This window comes from Odocoileus virginianus, chromosome 15, assembly GCF_023699985.2.
Source record: "Odocoileus virginianus isolate 20LAN1187 ecotype Illinois chromosome 15, Ovbor_1.2, whole genome shotgun sequence".
In the NCBI taxonomy this organism is placed as follows: Eukaryota; Metazoa; Chordata; class Mammalia; order Artiodactyla; family Cervidae; genus Odocoileus; species Odocoileus virginianus.
In genome coordinates this window covers 17,522,686-17,543,534 of record NC_069688.1, presented here as the reverse complement: position 1 = coordinate 17,543,534, position 20,849 = coordinate 17,522,686, and the positions used below count along the sequence as shown (strand labels likewise).

The following is a 20,849-nucleotide window of genomic DNA, read 5'->3' as shown; positions in this document are numbered from 1 at the left end:
CACTGCAAGGGACACGTGGATTTAAGCTAAAAAAAAAAAAGTGAAGGGAATGTGATGTGCTTTTTGGAAACGTTATGAAGAGTATCCTTCTTGCCTGGGGAGAAAACACTTCCCCCGGCTAACACAGGAAGGAAGGGTAGGCGGACGCCCTGGCAGCCTCAGGGAAGAGGTGACAATTCAGAAGGTTCCCTCAGGACCATCTCTGTTTTCTGTTTGAAGGAGGTGGTGAGGCTGCATGCTCAGGTGTGACACCCGCAGAGTGCCCAGAGGAACAAAGGAAAACAGCAACGGCTCTGTCACATCACCCGGAGGATCAACTTCCCCACCCCGAGTTGTTATGTTAGAATGAGCTTTTGTTGTTGTTTAGGTGATGACGTGTGTTCCAAGGCAGGCTCTCAAAACCACGTGCTCTCCTTTTTGTAGAACAGTCACATGTGTGTCCCAAGACTAGTGTTCAGCGAAGCGGGGGAAGACACAGGACCCCTTCATTCATTTATCTGTTGTATGCGTTTGTCTGCTTTCAGAACATCACGGGCATTGCACCTAACATGTGCCTGTATTAAATTATCTGGTTTTGACTGAACTAACCCTGAAAAAAAGGACATGTAGGTTAAAGTCATTTCTTCACAGAAACACTGATTTGAGGGTAATGGTAACAGGAAAGGCATAAGCCCACAAGAAGAGCACAGCGCCGCTCCAGCCCCCACCCATGGGGCTCTGCCATTGAGAGAAGGATGGCAGGATGATCTCGTCAGATCTGCAGAAAGATGGCCACAAACAAATGTATTCTCTGATCTATGAGATTACAAATGAATCACTGGAGAGGAAGCTGCAACTAAGTGTGCACTGCAGTTGAAAATACAAACTAATGACAGCACGAGCAGTAAGACAATTTAAAATAAGCATGTAGAACAGGGAGAGTAAATTGTGAAAATCTTAACAATTTTTAAGGTATTTAAGGTTGGGTATACTCAACGTAGTACTTTATAAACTTTTTTTTAACTTAAGAAATATTTGTAAATCTCGCTTGGGCTCTCTCACTTCATAGGAAGAGAAAAAAAAAAGATCCAAACAGTTGGGGAAACTCTTGCTCTTCCTGGAGACAACATGTCAAGATTATAAACCATTCATTCTTCAGCATGCACAACTGGAAAATGCACATAATCAACTATGTATGTTCCATTAAACAATGGAGCATATCCCCTTCCTATCGAGGATCGGCTGCACTATTTTGCTGGACAGTATGTATTGTTCAGGGTAGGTGATCTGTAACACGAGATCCCAAGTTGTTTCAGGGTGGAAGGGCATTGAAGGTGTGTCTGTCCTCCAAGATCAACCTTGGACCCCCAGGCTCCTGACACATGTTCCCCCCCACCCACCCAGTGCAGCACATGCCCTCTGCCTCCAGGGTCAGGAGAGACACGCTGTGGCCAGGCTGGGCAGCCCCTCCCACTTCTGCCCATGTCCCTCTGACCAAGGCCTGGCGATGTGGTCCTATCTTGATGTAAAGCGCTGAGAAGGGTGGTCTTCCCACAGAAGCAGGTGGGATACTAAGGATGTGCTTCAAACCATCACAATGCATCTCAACATGTCTAAGCTTACACTGTTTGATCAACTGTATTTCAAGAACAAAATGTTGTGAGTCTCTCAGTAACAAAAATGCCAGAGAAGTATGTGTTCACATAAAAGGAAGTAGTAAATAAAAAGAACATTACATTGAAGATAAAATGTGAAGCTGTGAAACTTTGACCACAGTGAAAAAACAAAAAATCCCCCTGAGTAATGCTCTAGAGACAACACCAGGCCATTAAGTGGGTCATTTGTGGGCAAAGTACTTCAGTGATGAAGTTAATTCAAGGTGAACAAAGTCTGTAATGTAGTCAATTTTATAAAACAGTGACTTACAATGCTACTTGACAAAAATTCACAAGGAGGAGGGTGGGGGATGAAGGTGGACCTTCTGTGCATCAGTGATGCTCACTGTTCAGAGTACTTTGGAGAAGACAAATGCTGTGAGCGTCCAGGATGAGCACGATCACTTGTTTTCCTCAAAGACAGGCATTCTGGAATTGCCAGCATTTTCTGTGATGTGCGGCTCATCCAACACATGCTTTTGACCCTGCCGGCAAGGGAGGGGTAGATGAGCAGTACAAGCTCAACAACCCACAGATGACAAACACGCTCAGGAAATTTGGAATAGAAACTTCCCACCCTGACGTAGGCCATCTGTGAGAAACCTGCAGCAAAGAGCACATGTGACGTGAGACAACGGCACCTTTCCTCCAACATGGGAGGCAGAGCAGGGGTCACTCTCACCACTGCTCTTCACAGCACACTGGAAGGGTGGAAGCAGGCATGCCTGCTGCCTCCTGGGCTGGAGGGATGTGCCCAGTGTTGATTTTAAAAGGCATGCAGACTGGAAAACAAGAAATAAAAATCCCCTTATTTGTAGAGAGCATGATCATCAATGCAGAAAAACTTAAATAATCTACAAATATCTAGTAGAAGCATATATGAGTTCAGCATGGTTACAGCATACACAGTCAGTATACAATTATCAGGTATATTTTATGTACTATCAAAGAACAACTGCAATGTTAAACATTGCATTTATATTAGCATCAAAAATACTTACAAATACATGTAACAATAGGTGCTCAGATGTGTACACATAACACCTCAGAACAATGCTGAGAGAAACTAATGAAGACCTAAATGGAAAGACCTACCATGTCCATGGGACAGAAAAACCGATACTGTTAAGACATCAATTCTACCCAAATTGCTATATAGATGTGATGCAATGACAATCACAATCTTAGCAGGATTTTGTGGGGGGAAACTAACAAGCTGATTTTAAGGCATGCCACCCTCATGGCACACGGTGGATGTGTATGGCACAATTTTAAGGCACGAGTATGGATGTGAGAGTTGGACTGTAAAGAAAGCTGAGTGCTGAAGAATTGATGCTTTTGAACTGTGGTGTTGAAGAAGACTCTTGAGAGTCCCTTGGACTGCAAGGAAATCAAACTAGTCAATCCTAAAGGAAATCAGTCCTGAATATTTATTGGAAGGACTGATGCTGAAGCTGAAACTCCAATACTTTGGTCATCTGATGCGAAGAACTGATTCATTGGAAAAGACCCTGATGCTGGGAAAGATTGAAGGCAGGAGAGGGGATGACAGAGGATGAGATGGTTGGATGCTATCACCGACTCAATGGACATGAGTTTGAGCAAGCTCCGGGAGTTGATGATGGACAGGGAGGCCTGGAGTACTCCAGTCCATGGGGTCATGAAGAATCGGACATGACTGAGAAACTAAACTGAACTGATGCCACCCTCAGTAAACCTCAGGCATTTGGCTTCCCCACCACTCACTTGCTTAAGGTTCCCAAAAATTACCAGAAATGTGTTAATAGCAGTGAGTGTTGAGTATGTATTTCAGGAAAATGTCTTCCTCACTCCCCAGCCCTTTAATGTCCCTTCTTTGCATTCACAGGGGTCTCCAGGATAGGTGCTGCGGAGGAAGGGCTCCAGGCTCCACCTGCTCAGGACACTCCCGGCTCCCTCTCCCTAAGGGTGGACCACAGAGCATGGACTGTTCTGCAAACTGCAGAAGGGTGACAGCAGACAGACACAAGGATTCAGATATAAAACAGACACAAATATGGGGGGAAAGCAGGATCATGTGATTCACAGTCCAGTGGGGAGACATATCAGAGAGCCAACACTCACTGTGGGAAGTCCTGGAACAGAATGGTCTCCGGGCAGATAACGATTTACTCACCTCTTTGAAGAGCTGTTCTAGAGGATGGTGGGAAGGACAGGTGGGAGTCCTGGAGTGGGGAGACAGCTCTGTGCTGTCGGAGGGGCTATGGGGAGCAGAAGAGGGGAGAGAAAGCAGTGAGAGATGGTCACCTGTCTGAAAGGTTGGCTACAGTCCCCCCAGAACGTCTCAGCACTCTCCCTACAACCTAAAACTGGTACAACTGGATATAGATTATGTAGAAAAGTAACCTGTATATTTTCCTTTCATTAAAGTAATTTCAAAGTAGATTTGTAACACACTTGGAAATCAATTCTGTGATATCATCTCCCACAGTTTCCAAATGCCTCCATTATAAAAGGTCCACATTAAGTGAAATACTGTCATCAGTTTGACATCTAAGCTCTTTAACATGGCAAAACTTCAATTAATTGTGAGTCTAAGAGGAGACTGTTTTGTACACAAAATTAAAGGAAACACTCATAATCACTTTAATACACCATTGTATCCACAAAAGTACCCATCCCAAAGCTGCTCAAACTCTGGACAATTCTATGGCTATTTCTTAAATAGCACAGAGTGAGCCCAGTTTTTTATTATTCTATTACTGATTGATTTGATATGAGGTAACTGTTCAGGCTTAATTGTTTCATTTGGAAAAAGCCCTTGGGATGCAGTCCTGCATCTCTTCCACACAAGCAACTAAACCTAAGAACAGAAATTACAACCAGTCTCAAGACATACTCAGAAGACTCTATCAGGCGCACAGCTTGTTCTAAGGTATAAAAATATTAAGTTCAAAAAGGCACAAGAATGTAGAGAATGCTCTGAAGCTGGCCAACATTGGACAAAACACACCTCTGATAAATACCTGCTTTCCCTGAGAAAAGTTTGCAAGACTGTACAGTGAGGCCAGTTCCACAACCCATCCTCTGAGATACTAGGGAGGTGCTGTGATGCACTTGTAAAGTTCTGGCTAAAGAAATAACAGAAGAAAGACCTGGGAGTGAGGGTGGGAGCAGGTCACCTCACCACGGTTTCTTGGCAGGTTCGGGATTTCTGCTGGTAAGACAGCTCTGACTCCTAATCAGGCTTCTGTCACACTGCCTTCCAGTGGCTTTTTGACTTTGAGGGAACATGGATGGTGGGACCCAGGCCTGAAGCCTGGGAAGGAAGAACTGATATGCTCCCCAAAGGTGCTCAAGAAACTTCTGGCGCATGAAGTCTGCAGAGATGCGTGGACACACCAGACGTGCCAGCAGGGTGTCTCTTCAGCTCAACCTGGTAGACACGAGAGGGGCCAGTGGCTTCTCCTGTTAACCACAGACAACCACTCTTTCAGCTGCTTGTCTCTATGATGAGCACCCCAACAATCTCTATGGACTAAATATTTGCCATAGCTTTGACATCTGACAAGTCCCTAAGGTCTCATAATGAATGTATCTGAATATATCCATCCCCATTTGTTCCCTACAATCCTATTAGAAATGCCACACCTGCCCGACAAGACCACGCATAGGAATACCAGTTAGCCATTAACTGGCAAACTCACAATCAGTATCATTTCATATTAATTACTGTTTTCAAGGAATCTGCTTCAGGATAACACAGTGCCTGCCTTCCTCCAGCATCCTTGACTATGGATTCAAACAACATCCCAGTCTTCCATTCCATAAAACAAATGAAATAAGGAAACAGAATCAGAGACCTGATTTGGAATTGTTACTCATGGTCGGTAAAATTTTTCTGCTTTCCATTTTATGATGATAGTACACACACTATAAAATAATTTGTATTAAAAGGATTACTGCTTCTGAAGTGAAACAAGTACATGTTGGAGAATATTGTAGGACTTTTTCCTCCTGGCTGAGCTAACCCATGTTACTGTCTTAATTCAAACAGGGTGTCTCATCTGTGTTTAAAGCATAAATTTCTCTCACAGTAAAGATGTAAGAACTAGCCTTTGTTTGCAGTCAAATAACTTGTCTTTCAAATAAGTAAAAGATTCATTTCGCTGGGATATTCTTCCAGAAAAGGTCAGGTTGTACCCTAGAGCCACTGTCCTTTGTCAGTGTGTCTTTATTTGGAAGGTTGACTCTTTATCCAGCTTAAAAAATTGCTAGGGGGTTTTCCCATATTCGACTGACAGCCTCCATCTCCACCTCAAGAATGAACGGGGAGGGGAAAAAAATAAATAACTATTACAAGTTCCTCTTGCTCTCAGTAACATCATCAAAACCTTGAAGATATCTTGCTGCAGACTCCCTCCTGGCATCAGAGCAAAAGGACTGGCAACCTGAGAGCAAGCCCCTCACCCTCCCTTCCTGCACAGCTGTCTTCCGGATCCACACCTGCTCATTCCTGCATCCCCCAGGTTCCCAGACCTCCCTGAGAACCTGGCGTCGCGCTCACCACCCAAGACATCCCCGCACGGCGCGCACAACAAAATTCAGACCTTGACTCACAGTGCAGCACAGCAAAGGGGTGTGAACCCCAGCCAGACAAACCTGGATGGTCACTCGCCGATGTCACAGTCGGAAAGCGGTTGGAGGGCTCCTGGCCGGCAGCCCAGGGAGAGCGCGCAGACCCAGCAACCAATCAGCGGCCGCCCGAAGGTTGCCATGACCACGCCGCCTGTTAGGACCGCGCCTTTTCCTGCCCAGCAGCCAATCGGCGGCCGCCCAGCCGTTGCCACGGCCACGCCGAGTGTTAGGACCGCGTACACACACAGGCGAGACCTGCCTGCAGCCCCAGACCCAGGGCTCACAACCGTCCCGGCAGCCGCCGCCGGACACCGGCCGCTTCCCTGTTTCCTGAGCTCCCAGCATGAACCGCAAGAAGCTGCAGAAGCTGACGGACTCCTTAAATAAAAATTGCAAGCATTGTAAGTAAGAATCAAGGACTGGACGGGCAGAGACTCCCGGGCCAGGCCCTATCTTGCGGGTGCTAGAGTCCGGTCTGCAGAGCCTCTCCACGCCTGACCCTAAAGAGGAGTCTGGAAGGGAACACTAGCACCAGTTACTTGGGTGGACACCCACAGAGCCCAGGATCTTAAGGAGCATTTCCAGGTGTCCGGGCACCAAATTCTACACCCATGCATGCACTACTTGCTTCTCAAACCTTCTCTTAACTTCCCATTGCGTTATAAGAAATGTGATTTAATTACCCTGAAGACATATGTGGCCCTAGCCTCAGATTTAGGTGGAAGACAAGCACTGAAAACCACTGGAATCAAGAGAAGTAGCTCTTAGAGCAAATCACCTGTCAAGGTCCAAGTTCTGGAATTTACTAAGCAACCCTTAAGGGAAAGTGGTTATCAGTGGTTGAAGATCCTTAGGAAAGGGGGGTTAAAGTGGTACAGAAACCTGTATCTCAGAGCAAGAAAATGTGCCTGGAAACCAAGGAGCTCAAAAAAGCTAATCACATGGTAGAGTATCTGTTCCCATCTCTGGAGCCCCACTTTCCTGTAAAGTGAAGGAGACTTGGCAGGTGGCAAGATGAACATCTATTAAAGATGTTAACATTTATAACCTCCCTACTCCCATCTCACACATATTCTGAAAAGTGGTCCTAGAATTTCACAGGTAACTTTATAATTATATTAAGACTCAAAAACAGAACTGTGCTTGGGCAAGGAAACTATGGATATGGTATAAATGTCTGATAATCCAGCTTATAAATTATGTGCTTATTACAAAACTACTGGTCCCTTAAAAAATAGAAGAACATAATCCCAAGACTATTCCCATTGTGCAAAGAAAGAAGAGCAAACATGTTTTTATGTAGTTCTAAAGATTATGGAATCTAGTGCCTTCTAATCAGAGTTAGTATCTTATATAATGAATGGTAGGAAAGTCTGTCAGGATGGTCTGCAAATAAAAGTTATGGTGTGTATAAGCATCTTAAACTCCTAAAATAGAAGTTATCCTTTAATCTATTATTATGGTTACTATAATCTGAGAGTTTTGTCCTGCTGTTTTTCTTGAAATGCTTTCATTTGTTGGAAAAGACCAGATTTTCTTAAAACATCTAGAAACATATTGAATAAACAATGCAATAACTACTATACACAACAAACACTGAATTTGATTTAGTTCCTTTTCCAGTGTGTTTGCAAATGTATTGCAGACAGTCTGTGAATATATTAAAAGATAAGTGAAAACAGGACAAGAAAACCAGTCAACAGTTTTGATTTTTGTCCTCACATAAAATTTTTAAAGTATGTCTTAGGAACCTTGATGGTTAAATTCTGTGGAAACAGTGACTTAATCATGGACGTTGTAATAATTTTGAATCTTTACACAGAAGACCTTTCTTGTAAAGTCAGATTTCCTTTTAGTTGTCAGGTGATGTTCCCAGCAGGATGAAGTAAGTAGATTTTGCAGAATCAGAGAAGAAAGTATCTTAAGTGGTAGTCTAGTTAATCCACCGCCTGGCAGATCTGATCTGCAGAGCAGACTTACACCAATCCAAAAAGATGAAAAATCCCTTCTCCAGTGTCCCTAATTTCATTTAGTATTGTATTCTTCAATTTAAGAAACATTTCAGCAAGAGAATTTTTCCTGTGGAAAAATTACTCAGATTTGATACTTTGGGTAATAAGCTAATATTCTTTCATTTTTATGTCAGCTGAGATGGGAAAATAGCAAATCAACACCCCCTCAGCTAGCATTTCATATATGTGAACAGATAGCATCATCTTTCAGGCAAGTCTCCCTTCTGCAACCATTAACATCTCTTTTTATTTTTAGAGTTTTTATTGTGGTTAAATACACACAATGTAAAATGTATCACTTTAATTATTTGAAGTGCACAGCTCAGTGGCATTAAGTACATTCACATTGTTGGGCAGCTATGCCCCCCATCATCTCCAAAACTTTCTCATCTTCCCAAACTGAACCTCTATCCCCATGAGACTATTGGTCCCTTCCTCCTCCCCTAGCCCCTGGCACCCACCACCTACTTTTTTGTCTCTGTGAATTTGACTACTCTGGATACATCATATAAGTGCAATCATAAAATATTTGTCATCTTTGTCTGGCTTATTTCACTCTAGCATGTTGTAGTCAAGAGTCATAATATGGTAGCATGATTCACAATTTCCTTCCTTTTTGAAGCTGAATCATAATCCATTGTATGGATGGACACTCATCTACTCATCCTTCCATGGACACCTGGGTTGCGTCCACCTTTTGACTGTTGTGAATATTCCTGCTATGAACACTGGTGCACAAATATCAGAGTCCATGCTTTCAATCCTCTGGGGAAAGAACCCAGAAGTGAAATCACTGGATTGTGTAGTATTTCGATGTTTAAGTTTTTTGAGGAAGTGACATACCATTCATACCATTTTCTGTGGCAACTAACAGCTCTTTTAAAAATTATAACCACTATATCATTGTCTACTATTTATCAATCTATTTATTAAATCATTTATTTTCTGAAGATTTCAATGTTCCTCTTAAATTGTGGTGCTCCAAACCAGAAATCACCCTCAAACCTGTCCTGGCCTGCAAGACAAGATAGGATTTACCCGCTTCTCTGTGCTATTTCCTTGTACATGGACACATCTTCTTTGTTTTCAGAAATGCTCAACCACAATTTTGTCTTGTTTTGAAATAAAATCTTCCCTATCTTCCACCTGTAGTTCATATTTAAACTCCTTTTTATGTTCTTAATGCCAGACACTAATCCTTCCACCTAGGCACCTCAGACGGTGATTGGGACACAATCAGCTCTGTGTTTACTGTACCACCCTTTCCACAGTCGTGTATACTACAAGCAGGCACGTGTGTGCACACGCTTTAGACAAAAGTGTTCTTCTTCCAAGGTGCTGCTTCATGGTTGCCTGTTCATTTTCACATCATCCACAACCCACACTTCCTGCGTGCTAAAATATGCTTAAATCCTTCTTTATTGGAAAATAGGTGATTCTGATTTCCAAAATCTGACTCATGGCTTCACAAAAGCTAATGTGAGTTGCAAGTAGGTGCCTAGTTTGGGGGGGATTGGTATCTATCTCCAGGGGAACAGTAAACTGTAAATCTCGTGAATGCCTGTAATCAAAATGCTGCAGAGGGCTTCCCTGGTGGTCCAGTAGTTAAGAATCTGCCTGCCAGTGCAGGGGACACAGGTTTGATCCCTGGTCTGGGAGGATCCCACAGCCATGGAGCAACTTAGCCTGTGTGCCACAACTATTGAGCCTGTGCTCTAGAGCCGGGGAGCCACAACTACTCAAGCTCTTGTGCCCTAGAGCCTATTCTCTGCAAGAAGAGAAGCCACTGGCAATGAGAAGCCCATGCATTGCAACTAGAGAGCAGCCCTGCTTGCCACAACTAGAGAAAGCCTACATGTGGCAATGAAGACCCAGCACAGCCAAAAACAAACAAATAAATAAAATTATTTATTTTTTAATATAAGTTTTTAAAGTGCTGGGGGAAATTACCATTCTTCACATCACCATGCTCACCTCTGCTACCTTGTTCTAGTTATAATCAGACCCCACAGTTGCCTTTTAAGTGACCTGGCTGATATTATCTTTTTTTCCTAAATATGACAGCTCAGTCTGTGGGAGGGATGGCTGTTGTTCCTACTATGGCGAGACTCTGGGGTGGTGGGGTCCTCTGTTAACCTGGGGGTCATGAGTCTCAAAGCAGGGGCGTCTCCTGTCGACAGCTGGCTGTGGACGGCTCCAGTGTTGTTTGTTTGCAGACTCATTCATGCAGAGTTGAAGCTGGACTTTAAAGGTTAAAATGCCTTTTTGTTATGTCTTAATTTTATGCTTTCCCAGTTAGTAAATTTGAAGTGAAATGCCTTATCAACCTCTTCTATAACCTGGTGGGAGAAGTGATGGAGCGGCAGGGTGTGGTCATCGGGCTGGACCGCAACGCCTTTCGGAACATCCTGCATATGACGTTTGGGATGACAGATGACATGATCATGGACAGGGGTGAGCAGATGCCAGCATCTTGATGGGCCATATCTAGCCGTAACTGAGGAAAATGGTTTGGAGTTCAGGCAAACTCTGGGAGGGACGCTTCATGTTCTGTGATCCCAATTCCACTTGAACATAAAAATTTAATTTTCATATTCGTAGGGAAGAAGATAGTGACCATTCTTTTTGTGTATTTAAGAAGAGGACAAAGTCAGCCTGAATAACTAGGTTTCCTTTACCTTATATCAGAAAACCCCAAACATTTCTATTTCTACTTAGTAAATAGAATAATATAAAAAGATAGTTTTAAAAGGACACTTAAATTTCCTTATACCATTGAGAGTATTTCAGTAAAAATCAAGATATAGCCTGTCATGTAGTAGCATTACTTTCATTGAGTAACAAAAATATAAAATTATACATTTCATGTTAACATATCAACATCTAGTATAACAACTTGTTTATATGTTAATTGTTGATTCATGTCTTTATATTCAGTTTGCTTGTTCTTATGAAGTATGAAGGGAGAATGTAAAAGTTTAGGTGAAGGAGTTTTCCAGTGTTATGACGTCTCAGTTTCCTGTTTCGTCAAATGAGAACATGGGACCACATGGTCCTGAAGTTTCACTTAAACATTAAGAGTGAGCAGTGTGGTGCAGGCCCTCACTGAGAATACAAGCTCAGCACAAGTGTCATGTTGTATGTCTCTCTCTTTTTTTAGTTTTCCGAGGGTTTGATAAAGACAACGATGGTTGCATAAGTGTAACAGAGTGGGTTTATGGATTATCAGTGTTTCTTCGAGGAACTCTGGAAGAAAAAATGAAATGTAAGATTTCATGTCATCCTACTGGTTTGTACTTTATGATAAGCAGGTGCAAAGAATGAATCAGTGTGGTGGGTTTGTCTGTCATTTGCTTGATTTGATCTCACATTGACTTCATGTAGGGAGCAAATTCAAGTCAATAATAAGAGTGGAAAAAAGTAATAAACAGACAAAGCAGGACACTCTAAGGAGGAATCATGCCAAGCAAGACCACATAAGCATGTAGCACCCATGCTAACCATGTATGCATGCCTTTAGGTATGAAAGTATTGAGTATTTTACATATTTTGTTACTTGAATTATAATCATAAAAGTCAAAAACATTGATTCAAGTTTCTGATTCTTAGTTAATTCCTAATTCACCCCCAGTGAACTCTGTTTAAGAGGCACATTTCAATCAGTTTTCCAAGGTTTTCAAGATGAAATTGTCAACTTGTTGTTCCCTGGCCTGCTCTTTGTAGGTAAGTGTAAGAAACCTTTCTAGAACTGTTGAGTATATTCAGTAAGTGGACGTTAAGCACCTATTATGGAAATTGATTGCTTTGAGTCCTGGGGCTTGATAAAGAGTATCACCCTAGAGCCCTGGGCCTTGAAAACCATCAGAGCAAATGCTGTCTTGCTAATGACAGCACTTTCGTATTGGTTGTTTTTTTAAGATTGCTTTGAAGTGTTTGACTTGAACGGGGACAGCTTCATCTCCAAGGAGGAGATGTTCCACATGCTGAAGAACAGCCTCCTGAAGCAGCCGTCTGAGGAAGACCCTGACGAAGGGATCAAGGACTTGGTGGAGATCACACTGAAGAAAATGGTGAGATGTATCATTCAGGCTTTTCTACTGAAATTCACTTCCCAGGTGGCATTCATGGTAAAGAACCTGCCTGCCAGTGCAGGACACATAAGAGACATGGGTTCAATCCCTGGGTGGGGAAGATCCACTGGAGAAGAGAATGGCAACCCACTCCAGTATTCTTGCCTGCAGAATCCCATGGACAGAAGAGCATGAAGGGCTATAGTCCATAGGGTTGCAAAGAGTCAAACACAACTGAGCAATTTAGCATGCACTGAAATTCACAGGCTAGAGATGGGATATAAATAAGAATTCAAATTATGGAAACTCTTTTCCTGGGCTTCTCTGATGGCTTAGTGGTAAAGAATCCACCTGCCAATGCAGGAGATCCAGGTTCAATCCCTGAATCAAGAAGATCCCCTGGAAAAGGAAATGGCAGCCCACTCCAGTATTCTTGCCTGGGAAATGCCATGTACAGAGGAGCCTGGTGAGTTTTAGTCCATGGGGACACAAAGAGTCTGACACAACTTAGCAACTAAACAAGAATCAGTTTCCTGCCTGGTGAAAGAAAGCTCCAGCTTGTTCTCTTTCACCATAGTATTAAAGGATCTTTTCCATTTCATCACTTAGTCTTTTACTTTTCTAACATCTTTCTTTGAACCATGGACCACGAGAAGATAGTGTGTGTCTGTGATCAGTGTTTCCATGTTAACTGCCGCGTGGCGGTTGCCCCCAGGACCATGATCACGATGGGAAGCTGTCTTTCGCGGACTATGAGCAGGCCGTGAGGGAGGAGACCCTTCTACTGGAAGCGTTTGGGCCATGTCTCCCTGACCCAAAGGTAACAACGTGTGTTCATGGAACAGAGACCAAAACATCCTATAGGAGCAGCAGCCCAGGACTCCCTGGTTTGGCAAGTGATCAGATGAGTCACATTCACCCACAGAGGACAGCTTCTAAAAGAAAAAGGTGGCCAAGAAATAGGGCTGGTCCGTGTCTTTGAACTCGTGTAGTCCGCTGTGACTTTTTCATCCACTAACTTGCTGGTTCCTGTAAGAAATTATTATTGAAGCGTAATGTGGGCCAGAAACCCAGATGAAAAACTCTAGGGCTGCACTCCAGAGTAGGGGAAAAAAACATGAAAATGATTACATGATAATAATTATTATTATACCAGTGTTGCAGTAATGCCAATCAGTACCATGAGCAGTGCTGGCAGCCCTGTGTGGCCTCACTTTTCCCCTGACAACCCCATGAAGTTGGCAGTATCATTGTCCTCATTTTACGGATGAGGAAACCTAGGCTCAGAGAGTGTAGGCCACTTGCTGGGGTTCACTGATCATGGGTTACAGAGTCCCCGGGACCCAGGTGCTGGGGCTCAGAGGGGCATGTGTGGTCAAGAGGGGACATGGAAACTGCTGCAGGGAGTTGGGTGGACAGCTGGAGGGAAAAGGCGGGCTCGCGGGTCTTGTGGACCCAGTGGTCAACCAGATGCACAGGGGCAGCAGGGCCCACACAGAGGGAGTGTCATGTGTGAGAGGTAAAGGGGGACAGTATCAGAAGAGCATCTGGAGTCGTGAGGCTGACAATGAGCCTGGAGGACACAGAAGGGCCCAGTGCATGGAGCTCGGAGTTTGGGCTTTCTCTTGAAGGTCATGAGGATCTGTTGAAAGGCGTCAGGCAGGTGGAGTGATGCAGTACATGAATATTGCCATATTTCCACCCTGGTCTCTCATCTGTATCTGACACCAGCTGGGCTCGTGTCTTACTCGACCTTGCCCCTTCCCCACCTCCAGGTCTCCCTCCAGCATCTCTGCTGCCACCACAGCCTGGCTGTCCCATGATGAGCCCTCTGGGATCCCCAGGGTGCCTGCCCTCCTGCAGCCCCTGGTTCTGGCCTGTGAACCAGCACCTGGTTCTGGTTCTAAGCCTATGGACAGGGGCTCCTGGGAGCCAGGTCTCGCCCTCCTGGTGGTCCCTGAACCGGCGCTGGGCTAGAGCACAGTCAGCACCTGAGAATGAGCGCACAGCCCATCCCAGGTCCCCACCTCACGCTCCTCATCACTGCCAGGCTCTTTGGACGGTAGGCAGACACACAGAACACTTCTTGTTAGTCTGTACTAATTTGAGCACTTTCATTTTACAGAGCCAGAAAGAATTTGAAGCCCAAGTATTCAAAGATCCAAATGAATTCAGTGAGGTGTGAATTCCTAAATGTCTTCTCAAGTGAGTAAAAAGGGAGGCTCACCCATACTGTGTATTCTTCCTGCTTAGCCTGGAAGGTGCGGGTGAATTTGGTGAATTGTGTGTTTGAGGGGGAATGGGTCAGGGTTGACTAACATACATCGTCACCTTTGATGTAAGATCAAGTAAGACAGACGTAGACACAGATTTCCTTATTAGCTGTGGTTGGGTTTGGCCCAATGGATTATCGCTGCAGAGAGGAGTTACCACCTAGACCATCTGTTGACACAAACTGTCATAAAATATCTCCATGAATGAAACGAATAGAGAGAGCGTGTAATTGAGTTGTTTTCTTCATGACGGAAAGATGGTGGGCATACATCTGAACATCACTGAAACTACTGAATTCCCGTCGGAGCAATCAGTAACCAAGATGGCTTCCAAAGAACGATGATTCCGGTGTTCAGCCTTGAGACACCTTCCTGCTGTGCCCTGGGAGACAGTCAGAGACACAGGGCCTGTTTTCATATGCTCTGTGTTGCTGTCTGAAGTGCCTGAGGGCTCAGCCTACTGCCCAGAGGGGCCCCGAGCAAACACCAGGGACAGACAGCACCACGAGGCTGACCCATCTGTGGGTGGGCAGGGGCGGGGCATGCTCCTCCCTGGGTCTGAGGTGAGGTCTGGGTGTGAGTCAGCCCGGACGCCCCCCTTCTGGTCAGATTCAAAGCCCCCACTCTGTTCTGCCCCCCTGGGTCTGCCCCTGGACCCTACTGTTAGTCCACATCACCCCACCTGGGATGCCCCTTGTGCAGCCCCTCATCCGGGGCCACGTCATCACATGTGCCTGCCAGCCGGGTATCCCCAAAGCCGGCCTTGCCTTCCCTTGCCCCCGTTTCCAGTGGGTGCTGAGGGCATCGGACACAGCTCGAGAAGGACGGGCTCATTCTGCTGAATGAGAACTCCAGGGCAGCCGCGGGGATGTCAAGTGGGAACCCCTGGTCCACGCGCAGACACGTAAAGGCCACATGGCCTATCAAATTCCCCTTGTTACTGCATATGCTTTATTACATTTTAGCAAAAGAATACCTAGTGTTAAAAATGAAGTGCTGTAAATGAGTGGAATATCCAATTTCATGAAATAGAAGACATTTTACTGTCCAAATGTTTTCTTAACGTTTTGGATTCTCACACAGATGGACTTTGATACAATTTTTCTGTCTTGAGTTGGTATATAAAAAATGTAACACAATATGCTTGTAATTTTTATTGTTTTTTCAATTACAAATAATGATCACTGAAAAATATTTCAGAAGTTTAAGAAATTTTAAGATGAAACAAATATTAATATTCTGGTATAGACTCTCTCAGGCTTCCTTAAGGCCTCTGTGAGGACACCTACATTTTTGCACAGAGTCACCCATGTTTTTAGGGGATGGCACTGAACCTCCTCTTTTAAGCTGCTTTTTTATGAACCACTGTGTCAGGAACGTTCCCTCGGGTCAGGAAATCCTCGGGTCCAGAGCCATCCTGGGAGGCTCTTTCCCTGCCCTTCACAATTTGAATGTTGCCACGTTTGCTGTTATGAATAATTCTCCAAATGAACTGTCCTCGGAGATAAATCTCCTCACAAGCTTCATCGCTTCCTCACTTGGGGTGACTTTGTGAGTAGGAGTGCTGGCTTCCAGGCCTGCATCTCTGGAGATTTCTGGCACGTGTGACTACACGGTCCCGGGAAGGCCGGCAGGGCAGGCGCGTGAGGACCAACCCTGCCCTGTGCCACACTATTTACTTCTTTGCCAGCATGTGGGCCATAATCGACTGTGATTTTAATGGATCGTGCAAAGCCCTGATTTTATACATCTGTCCCTGAACCTTTCCCTGTAGGTCAACCTCCACGTGAATAACCCTGTTTTATTACTTGACTTCATTTAAAACTAAAAAGCCTTTAAAACCCTTGTGGTGGGACTTGAGGGTGGGGCACCCAAGGGAAGCGGCTGGAGCCTCCCCACGGCCCAGGACATGCTGGGTCCCACGCCTCTGCCCTATCCTTTCCTCCGGTGACTTTCTGTAGATGTTTAGATTCTCTGTGGCAGCTCGTGAATGACTTTAGCCCCGAGGGTTCACTCAACTTCACGGCAGGTCCTCCAAGCACACAAGTCCCCCTGAGGACCAGCCTCTCCTCCTGCTCCACGTGGGCCCCGCCGCCTCCCCACCTCCTCCTTTCAGGCTCAGCGGGGCTCAGCACTGCGAGTGCCCCAGGGTGGCCAGGTTGGGGCTGCGGGGAACAGTTGTAACCCGGAGCCTTCCTCCCACTGGCTCCTCAACACGCTCCCCCCTCCACGCCCTGGGAGGCCCCTCTGGGAGGGCTGCACAGCCCCTGAGCAGCACAGAGAGACTCTGTTTGGGAAACAAGTAACTTTTTTTTTTTTTCAGCCACAGGATTTAAAAGCTACCACTGAAAACTGGTAGTCCTGCATTCTTAACCTGCAAATATCTTTGGGAACAAGATTGCACTTGTGAGAAGCCAAGCCTGCAATTGCCTGCATCATAAAATCATCCAAAACATTCATGAGTCCCACCTCGGGCTAAGCTGGCAGGGGCGGGGGAGGTGGGTAACCCAGCCTAACTCAGTCCCCTTCCCGGTCCGCAGTGTAGACGAAGCCTCTGCACCCTGCGACAGCCCCGTGACGCCCCTGCTGTCCCCCTCTGCTGGAGTCCCTCCTCCCCACCCCAGCAAGAGTGCTGTCGTGGAGATGGTTCAAGGGAATTCCCATCACACAGGCTCAGAAACTGTACCGATAGCCCCTCTAGAGAAGGTTCCTCCGAGCAGCCCTTCTCAGCATCCCTGACCTCCCAGTCGTCAGGGTTCACATGCAGCTACCAGGGAAAGGAACAGACATGCACCCCAGATCATGTGTTGGTTATGATGCACTAACTGTGCAACTGCCTGGTGATACCCAGAAAGTGCAGAAGTCACCTGTGTCCCCCTCCTGGGGGACCACCCTTCCCTCTGGGTGGAGCACATGACCTCCTGAAGTGGCTCCTGTCTGGTCACCAGTGAAGGAGGAGCCGACCCTGAACACATCCCGGAACCAGAATCGGCCCCTAGACGCCAGCTTTCTGGCAGAGGAAAGGGCAGCCATGGTGGGCCCAGCCCAGGAGACTAGAGAGTCCCATCCCAGCCGCATGGGGATACACCGTTCCAGGTCCCGTCATCCTAAGTGTGGCTTCCTGTGGCCCAAGCCTCCCACCATATCTGCCAGGAAAACATTCCTCCCCAAGACCCGCATCTTCTTGTCTGCCTGTTCCTCCTGCTGCCCTGCCTGCCCATCCGGCCTGGGATGGACCCGCTGGCCCTGGCATCTCCACGGGAGAGACAGTCCACCTGGAAGGTGTCCGAGGAAACCAGGTGAGGTCCCAGCCATCCTGCCCTCGGCCTGTGCACACCGTCTCCTGTCCCCACCCCAGGTCTCGATGTAGACAATGCTCGGGGTGTCAGAGCCGGGACAGAAAGCCAGGTTTGGAGCAAGGCCCCAGGCAGGCCAGGGGTGGGCACGTCCTCCCCACAGTGGTGTTTTGAGCGGAGCCACTGCCTCCTGGTGGGGCGGTTAGCCCGGAGCTCAGGACACGGCTGGGCCCCACCCTGCCACAAGGAGGCTGTGCGGAGAGGTTGTGGGGGGATGCTGGAAGTCCTTCCCGGGGAGGGGGAGCTGGACCCTCACACAGAGGACAGAGCGGTGCCAGACACAGACTTCCATGTGGAGAAGAAGCAGAGGCCACGTGATCCTGCAGCACACACAGAAGTGACCATGTGGCCCTTACAGAGGCAGGGACCCAGCCCAAGGACCCAGCATGGGGCGGGGGCGTGGGTTTGCTCCAGGCCCCTCCACCTCAGTCCAGCTCTGACTGCCTCACACAGGCCACATGGACTTGCAAGTCCAACATAAGTGAAAAGTGATTTGTGAGCTGGTGGGGACTAGAATACACACCATCCATCAGGGCTGCGCGGAGAAGTTGTGGTCACAGTGGGGCAGTCACATATTCTCAGCCCATAACGTTGTTATTGAATTGCTAAGTCCAGTCTGAATCTTTGCAACCCCAGGGGCTTTAGCCCACCAGGCTCCTCTCTCCATGGAATTCTCCAGGCGAGAATACTAGAGTGGGTATCCATTCCCTTCTCCAGGGGATCTTCCTGACCCAGGGAATCAAACCCACGTCTCCTGCATTGGCAGGCAGATTCTTTACCAAAGAGCCCCCAAGGAAGCCCCATAGGCTATAAACACTCTACAAAATGTGTTTCATATAAAATGGGAAAACACCTACACTCGCTGCCTCCTCTCATAGGGACTTTGAGAATGAGTGAGAATAAAGTTTATGATGCCATTCTGTAAACTGTGAAGTGTGACAGAAATCCAAGATAAATAGGGGTACACCGTAGACGTGAGTGTCTGGGGCAGGCAATGTCCTCACCAGGATCTCGTAGCTGATGAATAAATAAGAACACAGCGGACTTGACTTGAGGATCCAGCTCTGGGTCCTCCCCTTGACAAGTGTGGAGCGTCGTCTGAGTGGCAGAGCTGAAGTCTTGTGAGGGGTTCCCTAGAACTCCTTCAGTCATCTAGTGTATTTAAAGAAATGGCACTCATGAAGCTAGGATAAAGTTCCAAAGAAAGTATCACTAGGATTTTCACAAATGTGACACTCTTGGGATCTGTTTTTGTGAAGTTCCCCCCTGTTAACCCACAAATGCATCCTCCCCACAGACTCACAGAAACACACAGTAGTTTATTCTGCTTATGAAACTCACTCGAGTTCCCTGAAACCCCATGAACAATATGAAAAGGCAAAAAAATATGACAGTGAAAGATGAGCCCCACAAGTCATAGGTGTCCAATATGCTACTGGAGAAGAGTGGAGAAATAGCTCCAAAAGGAATGAAGAGGCTGAGCCAAAGCAGAAACAATGCCCAGTTGTGGATGTGTCTGGTGATAAAAGTACAGTCCGATGCTGTAAAGAACAATATTGCATAGGAACCTGGAACGTCAGGTCCATGAATCAAGTAAATTGGATATGGTCAAACAGGAGATGGCAAGAGTGAACATCAACATTTTAGGAATCAGTGAACTAAAATGGACCTTAATGGACGAATTTAATTCAGACAACCATTACATCTCACTCATCATGACCCTGCTAATCCTGAAGCCACTGGTGCTATCCCACTGGGTCCTGTCAACCCCACTCGAGGCTCCAGTGCTTCTGGCACTGGCTCTTGAGTGCTGAAATAGAAATCAGTAGGATACAGGGTTTGCATGGAAGCACAGGCGTCTGAGGGCTACTGAGCAAACAGCTGCATCCAGGTTATGTGAGCTCCAACCAGTCCAGTCCACACTTGGGTGTGCCTGCCATGTTCCTGAATGGGACACTGTGAATTTGACTAAGTGAAGAACAAGCTTCTTGCCTCTTTGAATTTCTAAACATGACCTGCTGCTGATTTTGACATGTGTAAATGCAGAAGAGCACAGCGACCTCAGGAAACCAGGGTCAGTTGACGGCCAGGAAGGGTGGACACCTCCTTCTTGCCAAGGGCACCATCCTGTTTGGGTCTGTGCAGAGGCCCTGGTGTGCAGAGTCTGCGGAGCAGAGGCCAGGGGACTGGAGCCCCAGGGAGTGCCCACCTGCGGGAGTACACGGTGGGGGGAGGGGGAGGGGAGGACCAAGAGAAGCGGGAGGGGGAAGGGATGATGAGGTAGCAAGAAAGAGATGTTCTGACTGCCAGCATGGTTTTTAAATCGTGAATTTTTTTTAAGATAACAGGTAAGATGGAGAGTTAAGAGCGGCACTCGCTCCTGTCCGCCGTCAGGTAGGAAATCCTGGCCGCGCAGTCTGGCCTCCGCGGGCACAGCAGGATGTGAGCAGGCTGGGGCCTGTAGCCCAGCACCAGGTATGCAGCCCAAGGAGGGCGCGCCCACGGCAGGTGCAGCTCGGCCAGCGCCCGCGGCCCCGGGACAGGAGCCCTGCAGGTGCGGTCGGGGCACGCCCGAGTCTGCAGAGCCACGCGGCGCCCTCCGCCTGCAGGTCCCGGGGTGCAATGGGGCGGGGCCCCGGGGGGTGGGCGGGGGAGGGTCTTGGAGCTGGCGGCTCGGGTGACGCCCATGGGCAGCTCCGGGAGGGGGTGTGGGCAGAGGGGGTTCCTGGGGAATCCTCTCTGCAGAGGCCTCGCCGGACACTCAGCGCAGCCACACCCCTGCCTGCATTCTTGGCACCCACAGCCCCCCTTCCCCCGGGGCAGCCGCTCCGACCGTGCGCCCTGCCTGGACCTGCTGCTGCGGGGGAGGAAGGCCGGCGGTCACGTC

At 47.0% G+C, this 20,849-nt stretch overlaps 1 protein-coding gene and 1 long non-coding RNA gene across 18 annotated transcripts in view; one reads left to right on the top strand and one right to left on the bottom strand.

Moving 5' to 3' along the window:
* LOC139038449 (uncharacterized) overlaps nucleotides 1–6,366 on the bottom strand; it is a 66,397-nt gene extending 60,031 nt beyond the window's left edge. For 3 of the 8 annotated variants that reach the window (XR_011491440.1, XR_011491433.1, XR_011491437.1), the window contains exons 1-2: nucleotides 6,224–6,328; nucleotides 3,790–3,874 (exon numbers count right to left, since the gene is read on the bottom strand). This is a non-coding gene — a long non-coding RNA (uncharacterized lncRNA). The other 5 variants (XR_011491435.1, XR_011491434.1, XR_011491439.1 and 2 more) reach the window with 5 other exon arrangements.
* Nucleotides 6,367–6,455: 89 nt separating this feature from the next.
* CLXN (calaxin) lies at nucleotides 6,456–20,444 on the top strand. Of its 10 annotated transcripts, none has more exons than XR_011491430.1 (9): nucleotides 6,456–6,652; nucleotides 10,559–10,717; nucleotides 11,424–11,528; nucleotides 11,927–11,986; nucleotides 12,182–12,333; nucleotides 13,049–13,153; nucleotides 14,459–14,538; nucleotides 16,930–17,905; nucleotides 20,304–20,444. XR_011491430.1 is itself a non-coding variant. In XM_070477077.1 (8 exons), the coding sequence occupies exons 1-7, from the start codon at nucleotides 6,595–6,597 to the stop codon at nucleotides 14,516–14,518; spliced, it is 699 nt and encodes a 232-aa protein (XP_070333178.1). In that variant the 5' UTR covers nucleotides 6,456–6,594; the 3' UTR covers nucleotides 14,519–14,538; nucleotides 16,930–20,127. The 10 variants fall into 10 exon arrangements, 7 of the variants coding, with proteins under 7 accessions (XP_070333178.1, XP_070333179.1, XP_070333181.1 ...); XR_011491431.1 differs by lacking the exon at nucleotides 20,304–20,444 and having other exon boundaries at nucleotides 16,930–17,104; nucleotides 17,703–20,127; XM_070477077.1 differs by lacking the exon at nucleotides 20,304–20,444 and having other exon boundaries at nucleotides 16,930–20,127.
* The last annotated feature ends 405 nt before the right edge of the window (nucleotides 20,445–20,849 follow it).